This window comes from Zalophus californianus, chromosome 1 (assembly GCF_009762305.2).
Source record: "Zalophus californianus isolate mZalCal1 chromosome 1, mZalCal1.pri.v2, whole genome shotgun sequence".
Classification (NCBI taxonomy): domain Eukaryota; kingdom Metazoa; phylum Chordata; class Mammalia; order Carnivora; family Otariidae; genus Zalophus; species Zalophus californianus.
In genome coordinates, this window is record NC_045595.1 from 158632110 (window position 1) to 158649575 (window position 17466).

Here is a 17466-nt window from a genome sequence, read left to right on the forward strand (position 1 = left end):
ATTTTCAAAGAATCTGCAAAAACCTCAGAAAACAAATTTATAATGATAATAATCAGTATTTAAGGTTAATGTGTTAAGCAATGTGATAAGCATTTTGTAAGGATTATTTACATCAACTAAGTGAGTACGATTTTTAGGTTCAGATGGGAAAACAGGCTCTGAGACATTAAGAAAATGGCCCAAAGATACGATACATAGTGATTAAGTGGCAAAATTGGGAAGCAAGTTCAGTTCTGTCTGATTCTAGAGGCTGCAGTCTTATGAAAAAAACATAGTATGAAATTTTGAGTATCAACACTTCATAGTAACTATTTTGACCATGGTGTTCCTAAATTGTATTACAAATCCACTTCTTTCTATGTAGCCTTCGGAATATAATTTACATTTTTCATTGCAGCATAAGTTTAACCAAAGGTCATCATGAGTATTTCTGCTAGTTCTTAGATATAAAAATGAACATATACACTTTGTGGATGGACCTCAAGGAAATCTGCACTTACATTAAAATGGTATGAATTATTGTGCATTTCGTATTCTTAGGTCTGCTTCTGGTAGATTGTGGGGTCCTCTTTCTGATTGAGGTCATTTTTCTGTTCATTGTAACCTCTTACTTCTTTTTAATTTGCTGCTTTCAAATTTCATTATCATTGAAGAGAAATTCTTGCTAGCAATTTCTTCTTCCCTGATACTATTAGGAAAATCCATGTGAGAAACTTTGTGCTATTTATTTCTGACTGTTCAGACATCACTTTGTCTCAGTTTTTAGTTTTAACTATGTTCTTTTTCAATGAGATACTACATAACTCATTCAAGTGGGCAAAGGAGGCTGAATGGGCCTAAAATGTGAACGGAGCCCTTAAGTCAGCAATAATAAAGCATGGGAATAAAGGCTCTATAGAAGATTTCAATAGAATCAGGAATTTATATCCCTAATATTTGTTGCAAAGCTAAACAAGGAAGAATTCTCTTCTAAATTGATAAGTTACTCCTCTACAGACATTTGCAGCTCAGTGAGAAGTGAAATTAATATAATAATCTAGCCAATAGATTGATGGGAGATACATATGCTATTCAATGGGCATATTCCAATCTCATAATTTGGGGAAATTTTCCAGGAAAAAAGGAGCTGATTAACCTCAGTTTCAAGAAACACACATAACAAAAATATTTACCTCTACTCCTTCTTAAGACTTCATTAAAATTGTAGTAACAAAAATAAATTGATTAAATGAAAAACAACGAACAGGAGAGTGATCTTCATTGGCAAGAGATTTCAACAAATTTACAAAAGTCGTAAAGTGGATAGAGGAAAGGCTATGAAGGTGTAGGATGAGAAGCTACAGGCTCATGTATGCAAAAAGCAGCTTACACCTGCAGAGACAGCCCTGCAGAACCTGGAGAGCATTAGAACTCAGATGGCAAAAGAAGGAGTAGTGAATCACAGAATGAAACTTACAGTCGAAAGCACCCATTTCTGTATCTGAAATCACAGTTCTGGAGAGGCAGGTGTGTGAAACCTCCAGCCAAAAAAAAAAAAAAAAAAAGAGAGAGAGAGAGAGAGAGAAGAAAGGGGCAGTTAAGTAATTTAATGAATATCCTGGAAATAACTAAGGTAGGGAGTCATAGGCCCAGAGTACAGGCCTCTACATTCTGGCTTTTGGAGTCTCCTGGCTAACTGTAGAAAGCAACAGCCTGCTTTCTACAAACAGAAGTCATTCTTTACAAGATACAATTAATCAAATAAAGATTCTATAATCCTCCAGTCAGAGCTCACTAGACTTTAAATAAAACTTGTAATCAAAGTGAGAAAGACTGAGTAAAAGAAACATAAAATTAAAATGATGGGGAGCACCCGGCTGGCTCAGTCAATAGAGCATGTAGACTCTTAATCTCCGGGTTGTGAGTTCAAGCCCCACACTGGGCATAGAGCCTACTTAAAATTATAAATAAATAATGGTGGTAGTAAGTCAGGGGGGAGAGTGGAAGAGATAATTAAAGAAACAGGACTTCTAAATTATTATTCCCAGATAGATTTGACAAGATATTACTTTCATAAAGCAGGAAAATTGGGTATAAAAAAATTAAATCAATTATAATTTATAAAATTAATCTTAAGTTGTAAAAGCAATTCAAAATTATAAATCTGTCAAAAGAAGGAAAAATTGAATGAAAGAGTTTAAAGATAATTTTTAAAAATCTCCCTGATATTATGAAGAAAAGAAAAAGAGACATTTTTTAAGAAGAAAATAAAATTCAATTGAAATGTTTTAATGCCCACCTAATTGAAGTTTATAAAAAGAGAGTAAGTTAAGTGAACAGGTGGAAAATTCGCAAAGAAATGAGAAAATATTCAGAGTTGAAGGATTTGAGTCTCCAAATTGAGTGAGCTCACCAAATGGCAATTACATTAAAGTATTTAAAAATAAGATAAAATACCTTAAAAATAGCACAGGAAGTTTCAGAACTCTAAGGATAAAGAGAAAATACCATATTATCAAAGAGAAGATACAGTAATATTTACTATTACAATTATCTGATTGACATTTGGCTTCTCAGCAATAACAATGGATGATCAAAGACAATGGAGGAATACTCTACAAGATCTGAGGGCAGAAAGGTGGTTAAACTAAAGTGGTGTACCAAGCAAACTATTAATCACATGAAACAGCATTGTCGGACCATAGGATAGGTCCTGTGGCCTGTTATCATCACTACAGAGTCACTAGGGAAATTGCCCACTGTTCTAATTCTACAGCAGAGTTGACTTGAACCAGGTCGTGCTAACCTGGGGAGGCTGAAAACAATGGAAGAATAATTTGTGTTGGTCTGAGTATATTATGCTTTATAGTAGTTTCATTTTGTGATAGCCATTTTTTTGTGCTTTATTTAGGTTAGGCAACAGGCTGTTTAATTCAGAGACTAATGAGATAACTAATGAGGTTATGGTTAGCCCATCTGGACTATGTACTAAGCTACTTATTCCAATACTCCCATAGCTAGTTATGTGGAAAAGCTGTTAAATTTCCAAAAGATGTGATGTCTCCTTCATTCATTCAAACTTTATGATTCAATATCACTGATGGCTAGTGATGCTTTTTGGTTCTTGATGATTGTAACAAATTATGGAGAAATGTTATCCTCACCATTTTCTTGAGTTTACACATTTTCCAAAAGTGATGAAGGACATTAACTCACGACTCAAGAAGCTTAGGAAAATGCAAGCAAGATAAATACAAAGAATGTGATACCAAAACACTAACAATAAAACTAATGTAAAATAAATACAAGGAGAAAGTCTTAAAAGCAGTAGAGGTGAAGGGGAGATACATTCCTTTCAAAGGACCAGCCATAAAACTGACATAAACTTTTTCAAAGGAAATAATGAAAATCAGAAGCCAGTAAAATACCATTGTCAAAGTGATGAAAAAAATAAAATAACTATCAAAACTGGAATCAAAAATCCTACAAAAATGTACTTCAAAAGCTAAAACATTTTACGACCAAAAATATTAAAAGAATCGGTCATCTATACATCTTCACTAAGGAAAAAACTAAAGAGAATTCTTTAGGCAGAAGAAAAATAAAAGTTTGAACATAGACAAAGAAATAAAAAACAATAGAAAGGATAGATCTAGAAGAATATTACTATGAATAATAACAACAATAATATATTTTGGCATTAAATATATATATAAAGAATTAAAATGAACAAAACATACACCAGAAATTAATATAACACTGTGTCAACTATATTCAAACAAAAATTTTAATTAATAAATAAATGAATGAATAAATGAAATGAAATGCACAAAATGACAGCACCAAGAGTGATAATTTATATAAGCTCATTGCATTATCTGAAAAGTAGTAAAAATAATAAATTATATTGGCTTTAATAAGTCAAGAGATGTATGTTGTAGTCTCCTATTCAGGAAGGTATAGTTAACAAATTAATGGAGGGGGTAAATGAAACAGAAATAAATAACCTAAAAGAATTCAGGAAGAGAGAGAAAGGGACATAAAACAGGCCAAATAATAGAAAACAAATAGTAAGATGGTAGATGAAAACCCAAATATGCCAGTATTTACACTAAATATATAGAGACAAAATGTTCCAGTGTCAGAAGATTAAGTGAAATATAAAAACAATTTTTTAAATTTTATAGGAAATTATATTATATAAATACAGAAACATAAATATATTTAAATTATTACTTAAATTTTTAAAGAAAATCATACCTTGTTTAACTATGGCTTTGAAACAGAGGGTACAACTGACAGAGCTTGGGTGGAAGCTAAGCAAGGAAAAATGGGCAGCTAAGAGAGACTTTCTATGGTGGATGACACAAAAATAAGTTTAACCACATTGTTGAAGGTTGCAGAGGTAATCAGCAAAAGAACTGTATTGGGAAGAAAGGAACTATATTGGGAGGAGGAAAAGTTGAAGGAGATATAAGTGAACCTGGTCTTCACTGACTGTGGAAGAAATTCAGTGGAAAGCAATTAAGAGAGATCAGTTAAAAATTTGCCATTTAAGAACAATTACCTTTGGAGGCAGAACTGGGTTAGAGAACGTTTTCATTACTTGATTCTTTTAACCATACATATGGATCACAATGACTTAACATTTCTAAAAATAGATGAGTACACATACACTTCTGATATGAATTTTTAGAACATTTCCCCTTGTTGATTATTACTTCTACTTACATTCTTGCTTGACTGACAACGGAACAATCTTTTCTTCATTCCTTAGAGGATGATCCATACGCACAGTCAGATATTGGAGACCTAGGGACTTCACAGTCTCCAAGGAGATGTTGTACATTTTAGTGATAGTCACAGTGCCATTTGGGTTCTGAGCAAAGTATTCCTCTGGTGGATTAATCAAGACTCGTGATGGGAAAAGGGATATTTGAGGAACAGGTTTTCCCACAGCTGAGTAAATAAATCTAAGAAAATCTTCAGAGTCAAGATTGGACTGGAGTTCAGTTTTTAATTCAGATACAGCTGAGACAAAAAAGGAGACACAAAATTAAATATAAAATATATGTCATACCTGATTTCTAAGGTGTTAAAGATAGACTTCCCCAAATATTTATATGATGACAAAAGGTTGAAGCATGTCCCTTTCAGACACTTCTCCTCATATTTTGCAAAATCTCACAATTCCATCTCTTACACCTACTATGCTCCAATTTAAGAGAAATGCTTCATTATCTCCACTTTCATTCAACCTTAAAATTATCTTATATAAACCTCCAATACTTTAAATTTTCAGCAAAATAATGAGGGGACACTATGATACTAACTATAACTATTCCTTCAACATTTTGTTCTTATTCTTTAAGTCTTCTTTCATTTTCTCCACTCTCTCTTTTCCTTTTCCTCTCTTTCCCAATGAAAATTCTGATGCCATTCATGAACTTTATCTGCCAGATTAAAATCAGTGCAGTGTAAAAGTTAGATGAGAGGTCAGAAGACCTAAATATTATGCCTGGTCCTGCACTGTGTGAAAATGGGAAAGTCATGTAACTATCATTGGCTTCCTTTTTTTTTTTTCTGCTGTATAACAAAAGCATGGGTGGCCTCTATTATAATCTTTCCTTCTCTAACATTCTTTGTCTGGACCTTAACCTTGAAAGACCACATCCCCCAAATTTTGACTCTACATAAAAACATTTATATACCTATAATGCTAAGGCAGATTTGTCCGCCATGGCTGCCATGTGGGAACACATTAAATAGACATTTATAGCAGGCTTCATCTTCAAATGTTACTTCACGGATAGTTATGAATGAGGAATTGGGTTCGATGACCTCACAGTGCAGCCGATCTCTGTATGGTGGAAGAATCTTTTCTCCATATATACTGCTATATGTGCCAATATTTTGTGGCAAAGAACCTTGAATCTTTTGCCAGGTAATTTGCACAACATCTGCTGGAGTTGTTAAATTGCAGAAGATGGTCACATTTTCTCCAAATACGGCTGTTTCATTTTTTTTGTATTTTATTCTGTATGGAGAATCTGAAAATAAAACCCAGTATGAATTAAGAGAAATGTACTTTCATACTACCTTGGACTTCCCCTATCATAGCACTTACCTCTCTGTTTTATAATTATCTTTTTATATGTGTCTCTTTCCCACTAGAAAATGAACCTTCCTATCTTCTTCACCATTGATTAGTAGTTTCTAAAAGTGTCTCTGGCATATACTACCTAATCAATAAATATTTACTGAGTGCAAAAATTGAAACATATATTAACCAACACAAGTAATGGTAATTTTGATGACGTTCGGGAGGTTGAGTATGAATTAGCTTGAGGGTGACAAAATCCTCAGGGCTCTAGTCCATAGATTTCACCAGCATGAACCCCTCCAGGTTCTTATAGTGAAGAACCAAGAAAAATCACCTCATATCTTTGACAAAGGAAGGGGAAAGTAGCCATATTGAAACAAGCCCAAACCATTTTCTATTAAACAAACAAACAAACAAACAAACAAAACCTACTCTCCAGGGTAAAGACTTTACCAGATCCTTATGTTACACAGGTAGAAGGACAACGACCCTACCCTTGTTCCCTTTAGCTTTCCTGTCTCACCTAAGGTGGGAAAGGAGGAGGAAAAAGTAGGGAAACTTGTGAAGGTCACAGCCAAGGGTCATAGGCCCACCAAAAGAGTGAAATTTGAACAGAAGATTTTAAAATACTTCCCTTCCTAACTCTTCATCACCGTATCAATAGAGAGCTAATATAATGACAATGTATTACAGCTGAAATGGTTGCAAGTCTCGGACTTTTATTAACAAGGAATTCTTAGGAAAATTAAAAATCAGCAGAAGAGACAAAAACAAAAAAACTACATGAATTTGAAACCCTTGATACAAAGACTTATAATAAACAATAAACACAACCCAACTCCTTGCCAGATTAACTTAAAACCCATGCTAAAGCTCTACTTACCTTGGTTCTTATTATCTGATACATCATGTCTAGATTTCAACAAAAAAATTATAATGCATGCTAAAAGCCAAGAATAAAAACAGTCTGAAGAGACAAAGCAAGCATCCAAGCCAGACTCAAATATATTACAGATTTTGAAATTATCAGATGGAATTAAAATCAGCTATGATTAATATAGTAAAGACTCTCATGGAAAAGTAGACACATGCAAGAATGCATAGATAATGTAAACATAAATATGGAAACTTTAAAAAGAATTAAAAAGAAAATGCTAAAGATATTACAAGAAAATAAAACTATAGACCAATATCTCTTATGAACATAAATGCAAAAATCCTAAACAAAATATTAGCAAATTGAATCCAAAAAAGTATTAAAAAAATATACTCCATGGTCAAGTGAGATTCATCCCAGGTATTCAAAGCTGGTTCAACATTTGAAAATCAACTAATGTAATTTATTTAATCAACAGACTAAAATAGAACATATTTGATAATCATAGCAATAGATTCAGAAAAAAGCATTTGATAAAATCCATCACCAATCCATAATAAATCTTAGTAAACTAGGAGTAGAGGGGAACTTCCTTTACCTGATAAAGAATATCTACACAAACTTACACCTAGCAAAACTTGAAACTTTCCCACTGAAGATCAGGAATGAGGCAAGGATGTCACCTCTCACCACTCCTTTCCAATATCATACTAAAACCTCTACCTAATGCAATAAGGCAAGAAAAGGAAATAAAATGTATGCAGATTGGAAAGGAAGGCATAAAACTGTCTTTGTTCACAGATATGATCATCTATGTAGAAAATCAGAAAGAATTAACAAAAGAAATTTCTGAACTAATAAGCAATTATAGCAAAGTTGTAGTATTACAAGGCGATTGTACAAAAGTCAGTCACTTTCCTGTATATCAATGATGAGCAAGTGGAATTTGAAATTAAAAACACAATACCATTTACATAATAAGCAGCCCCCAAATGAAATACTTAGGTATAAATCTAACAATGTGTACAAGATCTATATGAGGGAAATATAAAACTCTGATGAACAAATCAAGGAAGAATTAAGTAAATGAGAAATATTCCATGTTCATGGATAGGAAGACTCAATATTGTCAAGATATCACTTCTTCCCGGGCACCTGGATGGCTCAGTCATTAAGCATCTGCCTTCGGCTCAGGTCATGATCCCAGGGTCCTGTGATAGAACTCGTCATCGAGCTCCCTGCTCAGCGGGAAGCCTACTTCTCCCTCTCCACTCCCCCTGCTTGTGTTCCCTTTCTTGCTGTCTCTCTCTGTGTCAAAAATAAATAAAATCTTAAAAAAAAGAAGATATCACTTCTTCCCAACTTGATCTGTAGATTCAATGCAATCCCAATTAAAATCTTAGCAAGTTATTTATGGATATTGACAAACTGATGCTCAAGTTCATATAGAGAAGTAAAAGACCCAGAATAATTAACATAACATGGAAGGAGAAGGAAAAAGTTGAAGGACTGACACTACTTAACTTCAAAATTTACTCTAAAACTACAGTAATCAATACAGTGTGGAATTGCCAAAAGAACAAAGAGATCAATGGAACAGAATAGAGTCCAGATATGGACCCATATACATATGGTCAACTGATCTTTGACAATGGTGCAAAGAAATTCAATGGAGAAAGGATAGTCTTTTTGACAAATGATGCTACTGGGAAAATTGAGTGTCTAATTATTTTCCTAGGGCTGCTATAACAAATTACCACAGACTTCATGGCTTGAAACAATAGAATTTATTTTCTCACAGATCTAGAGGTCAGAAGTCCTAAATCAAGGTGTTTTGGACTCTTTAACCTAGCCCAGGGTGATTTCATCCTGAGATCCTTACCTTAATTTTATGTGGAAAGACCCAATTTCTAAATAAGATCACATTCTGAGATTTCAGATAGACAAGAAGGTGTGTGTGGGGGGGGGGGGTGAGGCGGGAAGGCATACTATTCAACCCACTACAATATCCATATGCTAAAAAAAATGAATACAGACCCCCAACAAAAATTAACTCAATATGGATTATAGACCTAAGTGAAAAATGTAGAAGCTCAAAACTTAGAAGAAAACATAAGACAAAATCTAAGTGACCTTGGGTTTGGTAATGCATTATTAGATATAATACCAGAAGTACGATCCATGAATGAAAAAAATGTGATAAGTTGGACTTTATTATAATTAAAGACTTTTGCTTTGTGAAAGACAATGTAAGGAGAATATAAAGACAAGCCACAGACTGCAAGGAGGTATTTGTAAAACACATATCTGATAAATGACTTTGTCATAGTCCATTCAGGCTACTATAACATAGACTGGGTAGTTTATAAACAACAGAAATTTGTTTCTCACAGTTCTGGAGACTGGAAGTCCAAGATTGGGGTGCCAGCATGGTTGGGTAAGGCTCTTTTCTGGATCATAGAATTCTTGTTGTGTCCTCACATGGTGTTAGGAACTATGAAATTCTGTCGATTTTTTTTAATAATCTGATCCCATTCATGAAGGTTCTACTCTCCTGACCTACTCAGTTTCCAAAGGCCCCACCTACTTATACCGTAACCTTAGGGGGTTAAAATTTCAGCATATGAATTTTGAGGGGACATAAACATTCAGGCCATAATAGACTTGTATACAAAATATACAAAAAAAAATAAGAAAACAAACAACTTAATTAAAAAATAGGCAAAAAATCTGAATGGACACCTCACCAAATAAGATATATAAATGGCAAATAAGCACATGAAAAGATGCGTGAAATCTCTTGTGGTCAGAAAATTGCAAATTCAAACAATAATGAGATTCCACTACACACTTATTAAAATGGGAAGGAAAGAAACAATACTAAATGTTGGTGAGGATGTGGAGCAGCAGGAACTCTCATTCAGTACCAATTGCAATTCAATATGGTACAGCTACTTTGCAAGACAGTTTGGCAGCTTCTTACAAAACTAAATGTACTCTTACCATGGGATCCAGCAATTGTACTCTTAGGTATTTACCCAACTGATTTGAAAACTTATATCCACATAAAAACCTACTTGTAAGTGTTTATAGCAGCCTATTCATAATCACCAAAAATGTAAAGCAACCAAGATGACGTAAATAGGTGAATGAGTAAACTATGGCACAGCTATACAACAGAATATTATAAAGCCATGAAAAGAAATGAACTATCAAACTACACACACACACACACACACACACACACACACACACACATACACACACCATGGATAAACCTTAAAAGCATATTGCTAAGTGAAAGAAAACAAACTAAGAAGCCTATACACTGTGTGATTCCAAGAGCATGCCATTTTGGAAAAGATAAAACTTTAGAGACAGTAAAAAGATCAGTGGTGACCAGGGGTTTGGAGTAGGGAGAAGAGTTGAATAGGTGAGATACCGGGGATTTTTAGGGCAATGAAACTATTCTGTATGATACTATAATGGCTGATAAAGGACATTATGCATTTGTCAAAACATATAGAGACTTACAGCACATAAAGTGAACCTTAATGTATACAATTATAAAAATTATTTAGGAGACTGGGGATGCCAAGGAGTGCAGACTGAAACCTGAAAAATCTAACTGTATTATAAATGTATCTTATGTAGACATAAGAGTTGATAGTTATGTACACTTGATATGATGTAATTAAAATGGCATTTTACCTCTGTGATCTTCCTCCCCCAAATCCATAAGGGGGAGTCTAGTCATGAGAAAAAGATCAGACAAATTCTGATAGAGGGTAATTCTACAAAATACTCGAAATACCCTGAAAACAGTCAAGGTCATCAAAAACAAGGAAATTCTGAGATAACTGTCATAGCTAAGAGGATCCTAAGGAGGCATGACAAATAAATGTAATGTGGTGTCTGGGGTGGGATTCTTAAACAAAAAAAGGTTAAAAATCAAGAAATATGAATAAACTGTGGACTTTAGTTATGAAAAATATATCAAATTTAATTTATTAATTATAACAAACATACCATACTAATGTAAGATGTTAATAATAGGGAAAACTGTGCAAGATGTTAATAATATGGGAACACTGTACTATTTTCTCAGTTTTTCTGTAAGCCTAAAACTGTTTTAAAAAAATAAAATCTTTTTAAGAAATCAATTATATTTCTATATATCTTCAATAAGCAAATGGAAAAAAAAATTGAAAACACCATTTACAATAGCCTCCCCAGGTAAAAAGAAAGAAATACATAGGAATAAATCCATTGAATGATATATAAGACTTATTTACTGAAATCTAAAAAACAAATCTGAAAAAAAAGAAGACTTAAATAAGTGGAAAGATATATCACACCATAGTTAAGAGAAAAACCCATAAAGATGTCAATTCTTTTCAAGCTAATTTTTAGATTCCATACAGCTCTGATAAAATTTCAAGCAGTTTTTTTTAATTCTGGATTTGACAAGCTGATTCTAAAAAAAGCCAAGGCAATAAAGTGAAGACTTACTATCCAGATATAAAGCTAAAGTAATACAATGTGATATTTATTCAAATGTAAGGAAATAGATGAAATACAATGAAACAGAGTCAGAGATGGTCCCACACATATATGGTCATCTGATATATATGACAAATGGAATCGACAGTGCATAGGTGTGGGCAAAAGATTATCTTTCCAATAAATGATGCTGTGTAAATTAGATATCAATGTGGAAAAAATTATATATTGACTCCCATCTAAGACTGGAGACAAAAATCCATTTCAAATGCTTTAAAAAAGTAAATTTGAAAGATAGAACATAACTTCAAAAATAAAGTATTATAGAACATCTACTTGGCTGGAATAGCCAACGATTTCTTAAGTAGGCATACATCAACAGTTATTTGATGCTTTATTCCTTTTTTTAGGAATATGACATGATTAAAAAAATCAGAAGTGATAGACAGGTCTATTTTAGTATTTAATAACTGCAGTCTATCAAATGATACATATTCAGAAGTAAAAAGAGAAACCATAGAGTAAGAGATGTTTGTTATGCGTATATATGACTAAGGACTTGTACTCTACAAATCAATAAGACAAAGACAGACAACTCTGTAGAAAATTGAGCAAGATATATGAATTGCACATCATAAAAAAGAATGTCTAAATGACCAATAAACATATTTAAGATGCTCAACTTCTTTAGTCATCAAAGAAATGTGAATTAAAACCCAGACTACACATGCACCAGAATGACTAACATGAAAGATAAACAATACCAAATTTAGTGAAGATATGTAGAAAACACAATTCATACACACTTTGATGAGAGTGTAAACTGAAAAGCCCTTTGGCCTTATAGTTGATGGTACTATAATAGCATTTATGGTGACAGATGGTAGCTACACTTGTGATGAGCATAGTATAACACATAGAATTATTGAATCACTATGTTCTATACTTGAAATTAATGTAGCATTGTGTATCAACTATACTTCAATAAAAAAAAGCTGAACATAGGCTTACTCTATGATCAGAAAAAATCTACTTCTAGATATATATCTAATAGAAATGCATATATATGTTCTTCAAAACATCTGTACAAAAATGTTCATAGAGGCACTATTTGTAATAGTCAAAACCAAAAAATTACCTAAATGCAAATCAACAGAATTGATAAGTAAGTTATGGCATTTACACAATGGAATATTATACAGCAATGAGATTTAATAAACTACATCTACTCTCAACAATATGGATAAAACTCACCAATATGTTGTTGAGCCAAAGAAACTAGATACAAGTGAATAAGCGCTAAATGATTACATTTACAACAGATAAAATGAATCTCTGGTGTAAGAAATTTGGATAGTGGCATTCTTAGGAAATGAAAGGAAGGGGGCATGAATAAGGATTTGGGATGATGTTAATATTTTGTTCTTGATCTATACTAGATATGTTGGCGTAATCATGAAAATTAATCAGACTGCATACTTAAATGTTTGTACACTTTCCTGTATGTCTATCTTACTTAAATGCAAAGGTTAAAAAAAAAAAAACCTCATCTTCCTTACTCTACTTAACTCATATTATGTTCTGTTTTTCATCCACTTCTCTTGGTTTTTATATTCAAATTATAAACAAAATTTTTTCAAATATTTTTCAAAAATTCATCGATTTATGCACACAGCATTGGAGAATATTTAAATACATATAGCATGTTTGTTGTACAAATAGTATTTCATTTGTGAACAAAAGATCTGTGATGATGTCTTCTCTCTGCTAATTTCAAGAAGTATGGTTTTAAAACTGAGTGTTACTGGAATGGTTGGGGGTGGGAGGGATGGGGTGGCTGGGTGATAGACATTGGGGAGGGTATGTGCTACGGTGAGCGCTGTGAATTGTGCAAGACTGTTGAATCACAGATCTGTACTTCTGAAACAAATAACGCAACATATTTTAAGAAAAAAGAAAAAGAAGAAGATAACAGGAGAGGAAGAAAAGGGGAGTATGTCAGAGGGGGAGACGAACCATGAGAGATGATGGACTCTGAAAAACAAACTGAGGGTTCTAGAGGGGAGGGGGGTAGGGGGATGGTTTAGCCTGGTGATGGGTATTGAGGAGGGCACGTTCTGCATGGAGCACTGGGTGTTATGAACAAACAATGAATCATGGAACACTGCATCAAAAACTAATGATGTAATATATGGTGATTAAAAGCTGAAAAAAAAAAGTATGGTTTTAAAGCAATCATTTACTTTTCTAAGCCTCAGGTTTTTCATATGAAAAATGGCCTTAATGATACCTGACTTACAGGGTATTGTGAGTGTCGAATAAGAATATTCGACAAGGGCGCCTGGGTGGCTCAGTTGGTTCAGCGACTGCCTTCGGCTCAGGTCATGATCCCGGAGTCCCGGGATCGAGTCCCACATCGGGCTCCCGGCTCAGCAGGGAGTATGCTTCTCCCTCTGACCTTCCCCCCTCTCATGCTCTCTCTCTCTCTCTCTCATTCTCTCTCTCAAATAAATAAATAAATAAATAAATAAATAAATAAATAAATAAAATCTTTAAAAAAAAAAGAAACCATATTAAAAAAAAAAAAAAGAATATTCGACAAGACATTTCAGTGATCATGGGTGGTATAGCCCTGCCCCCAAAGAAAGACCCACTACAGGTTTCCCTTGCTATCTGAAAAGAGAGTGTTCCTGTGAAACCTTTCATAAATCCAAATGGCTTCAACTGAAGAATATTCCCTATTTTCTGAAAGTTGCAGTTACACCATTTTGCTTTTACAAAGGACCTACATTAGTACAGAACCGCATTTCCAAATGGCACGGTTTCCTTTTGGGTGGCAGCCTGAGTCCCTTGATATTGCTCAGGTGTCCCGAATCCTGGGGACTTTGGAGAAAGGTTCTGGGGACTGACCCCTCAGAAGCCAACCTAGGGTTAGGGTTAGGGCTTAGCAGCAGGACAGGCCTGATCTACTGGCACTGTGATGAGCTTCCCAGGGTCTGAGTTGAGGCCATGGGTCAGGGGGGAGTGTCAGGCTTTTGCTTTTTTGTAAAAGCAAAAGTCCTCTTCAAATTTTTTTTGGTTAGCAAAAACAGGTACTAATGTAGGTCATTAATAAAAGTGAAGTGATGTAATATGAACCTTCAGAAAGTGGGGGACACCTGTAATACCTAATGAAAGTCTAAATGGTAACAAATAAGCTATCACTATTTCTGTAACAATTTCTATATTTTGCTTGCCACATCTCTTTATCATTATTTGTCCACATGCTCATCTCCCCCACTAGATTCTGAGTTACCTGATGTCAGAACCGGCCTTCTCCATTTTGTATTTTAGATGCTAAAGTAAGTTAAGGAGAAGTAACACTCACACATACTGATTTCCTCTTTCTGTCATGCTTCTTTTGTCTCAGCATGTGTCATTCCCGCTCAACTTTTGATTGAATTATCTAATTGAATTCAAACGATACTTCTCCCAGGAAAAACTCCTTCGCTAGAAGTAATCATGATTTATTTTCTCAACTAAATTCCTACAAAACATTAGTGACTGCCCTTACCATGAACCCAACAGATTTTAGATGGAATTGAATTACATATCTTTAATCAAATAATTTTAAATGACTAGAAAATATCAGGACTTGAATATTTATTAAATCTGTAATGTCGCAGGAGTACCTTGGTTTGTAATGGTAAGCAAAGCCACAAAGGAAACAATGACCAGATTTAACAACATAAAAATGAAAAACCTCTTAGTGACCAAAACAAGTCAAATTCAAACTTAAAACACAAATGGGCTGCAAGAAATACTGCAAAATTAATGAAGTCACTAAGTAACTAGCTAGCTAGCTAACTTGCAAAGAGCCCATTTGCTTCCAGCAGGTCTGTGGCCTCTCTAATGTGAGCTACTTTGGCTCACTCCAGAAAGCATTGATTATTATCTTTCATTCTCTGTTTACTAAGTCATTGTTTCAGATATGCTCAACTTAAACTGTTTCCAGTTGCCAACAACTTGGATAACTACATGATTAACATGCAGACTCAAACATAATGCTCTGCTCCTGTAATTTTACAAAAGTGAAAAGACCACCCTAGTATTTATTTGCCATTAATTTCCAACCACAAAGTATCTGCAAGAAAAAGTGAAGAGTTACCTGATCCTTGAACCCAGATGGGAAGCATGAGGAGCTGGAGAATGAAATGGAGTGGAAAACCCATGAAATTTATAAAATCTTCACTAACACATGGAGTATTTTATTCTCTAACTGGACTTAGTTCTGAAATGGCATTATCTTTATCGCTTCTCAACCTTTTGGCTGAGATCAAATGAAATGGCATTATCTTTTAAATTTTCACCAAACTCTGTTACTAATTAACCACTGGCTCAGTCCATTAAAACTTTCTTAATCCTAAAACAAAAAACAAAAAACGAAAAACTCTCCTAATCTTGCAGCATTTGTGGACTCCCTTGTCTGCTTCCCCTGTAATTCTGTTGGAATCTCAGGTCTATGCATGTAATTTCTTCAACATATGTGCAGGCAGCTCTGTAGCTGTCACAGATTCAAACACAGGCTCTGAAAACTTACCAGCTAACTTGCAAGAAAATTTAATTAGCTCTTCTTTTGAGAGAGTTATTAACTTTTCCCAGTCTTTCGTGTCCTGTTATTTATGTACATAATAAAATTCAAACTAATTTACCCACAATGAGTGAGGTCAAGTGAAAAGATTGCTCTCCACAGAGGCATGCTCTGTTTCTAAAAATCATTCCTTTTGGCATCGAAATCCCCATGTTCATCTCCTCAAAATGAAATAGGAAATTAAAAATATAAGTTTTCTGTAAAATCATTAGTTTCAAATTAAATACTATTTATGTATTAAAATTTAAAAAAGAGCAGGCACAGATTACTTTCATCTCCTCCCCTGCATAGTACTTTAAATAGAAGGAAAGCACTCTTTACCTAGTGCATTTGTTTGTGTTTTTCTCATTTAAATTCCAATAGTCACTTACTTGCCTATTGGCATTTTATGTACACAAGCTCATACAAGTTTCCCCAGAATGGCTTCCTCTTGCTGGGATTGTGGAAAAGTAGTGCTCATTCACTACCAGTTCATAGCACACTTTAACAACGAACATTTGAAAGTAAGGAATTTTTCCTTCCTGCACTTCTGTTATTTCTGGTTTCATTCAGTTCAATTTATTTTTAATTTCCCTGAGACTTCCTTCAAAAAATTATTTATTTATTTGAGGGGGGTGCAGAGGGAGAGGGAGAGAAATCCTCAAGCAGACTCCCCACTGAGCGTGGAACAAGACATGAGGCTGCATCCCAGGACCCTGAGATCATGACCTGAGCCAAAATCAAGAGCTTGATGCTTAGCCAACTGAGCCACCCCAGGCCCCCCAGGACTTCCTTTTTGACACCTGGATAATGAAGGGTTTTTTTCAATGTTTTCTGTGTTTGGGGGTTTTTCTGTTATTTTTCTATTATTGCTTTTTGTTTGATTCCATGTGATCAGGGAATATACTCTCTATGCTAAGGTTTGTTTATGATCCAGGATATGGTTGATCTTGGTATATATTCCATAAGTGCTTGGAAAACAAACAAACAAACATGTATTTTGCTGTTGTAAGGTGGCATGTTCTATAAATATTCTTTAGATCCGATTGGTTGAGAGTGTTGTTGGATTCTTCTATGTACTTGCTGATTTTCTGTCTAGTTGTTCTATCAATTTTTTAGAGAGAGGCTATAATTGTGGATTATATCCCACTATAATTGTGGATTTGTCTATTTCTCCTTTCAGTTCTATCATTTTTGCTTCAAATATTTTGTAGCACTGTTGTTTGGTGAATACTTATTTAGGACAGTTATATCTTCTTAGTATATTGACCATTTTACCTTTATGTGCTTTCCCTTTCTATCTCTGGTAAGTTTGGGGTTTTTTGTTGTTGTTGTTGTTCTGAAACATAGTTAATATAGCTGACCCTGCTTCCTCTTAACTACTTTGCATGCTAT

The 17466-nt window shown here is 34.1% G+C and overlaps 1 protein-coding gene across 5 annotated transcripts in view; it reads right to left on the reverse strand.

Moving 5' to 3' along the window:
• Positions 1-17466, reverse strand: part of LOC113918559 (OX-2 membrane glycoprotein-like) — a 39820-nt gene that overhangs the window by 14832 nt on the left and 7522 nt on the right. For 4 of the 5 annotated variants that reach the window (XM_027587108.2, XM_027587111.2, XM_027587106.2 and 1 more), the window contains 2 exons: positions 5691-6029; positions 4711-5010 (listed from right to left, as the gene is read on the reverse strand). In XM_027587108.2, coding sequence (XP_027442909.1) covers positions 4711-5010; positions 5691-6029 — 639 coding nt within the window. Of the gene's footprint in view, positions 1-4710; positions 5011-5690; positions 6030-15609; positions 15753-17466 lie in introns of those variants that run through there. The other variant, XM_027587110.1, reaches the window with a different exon arrangement.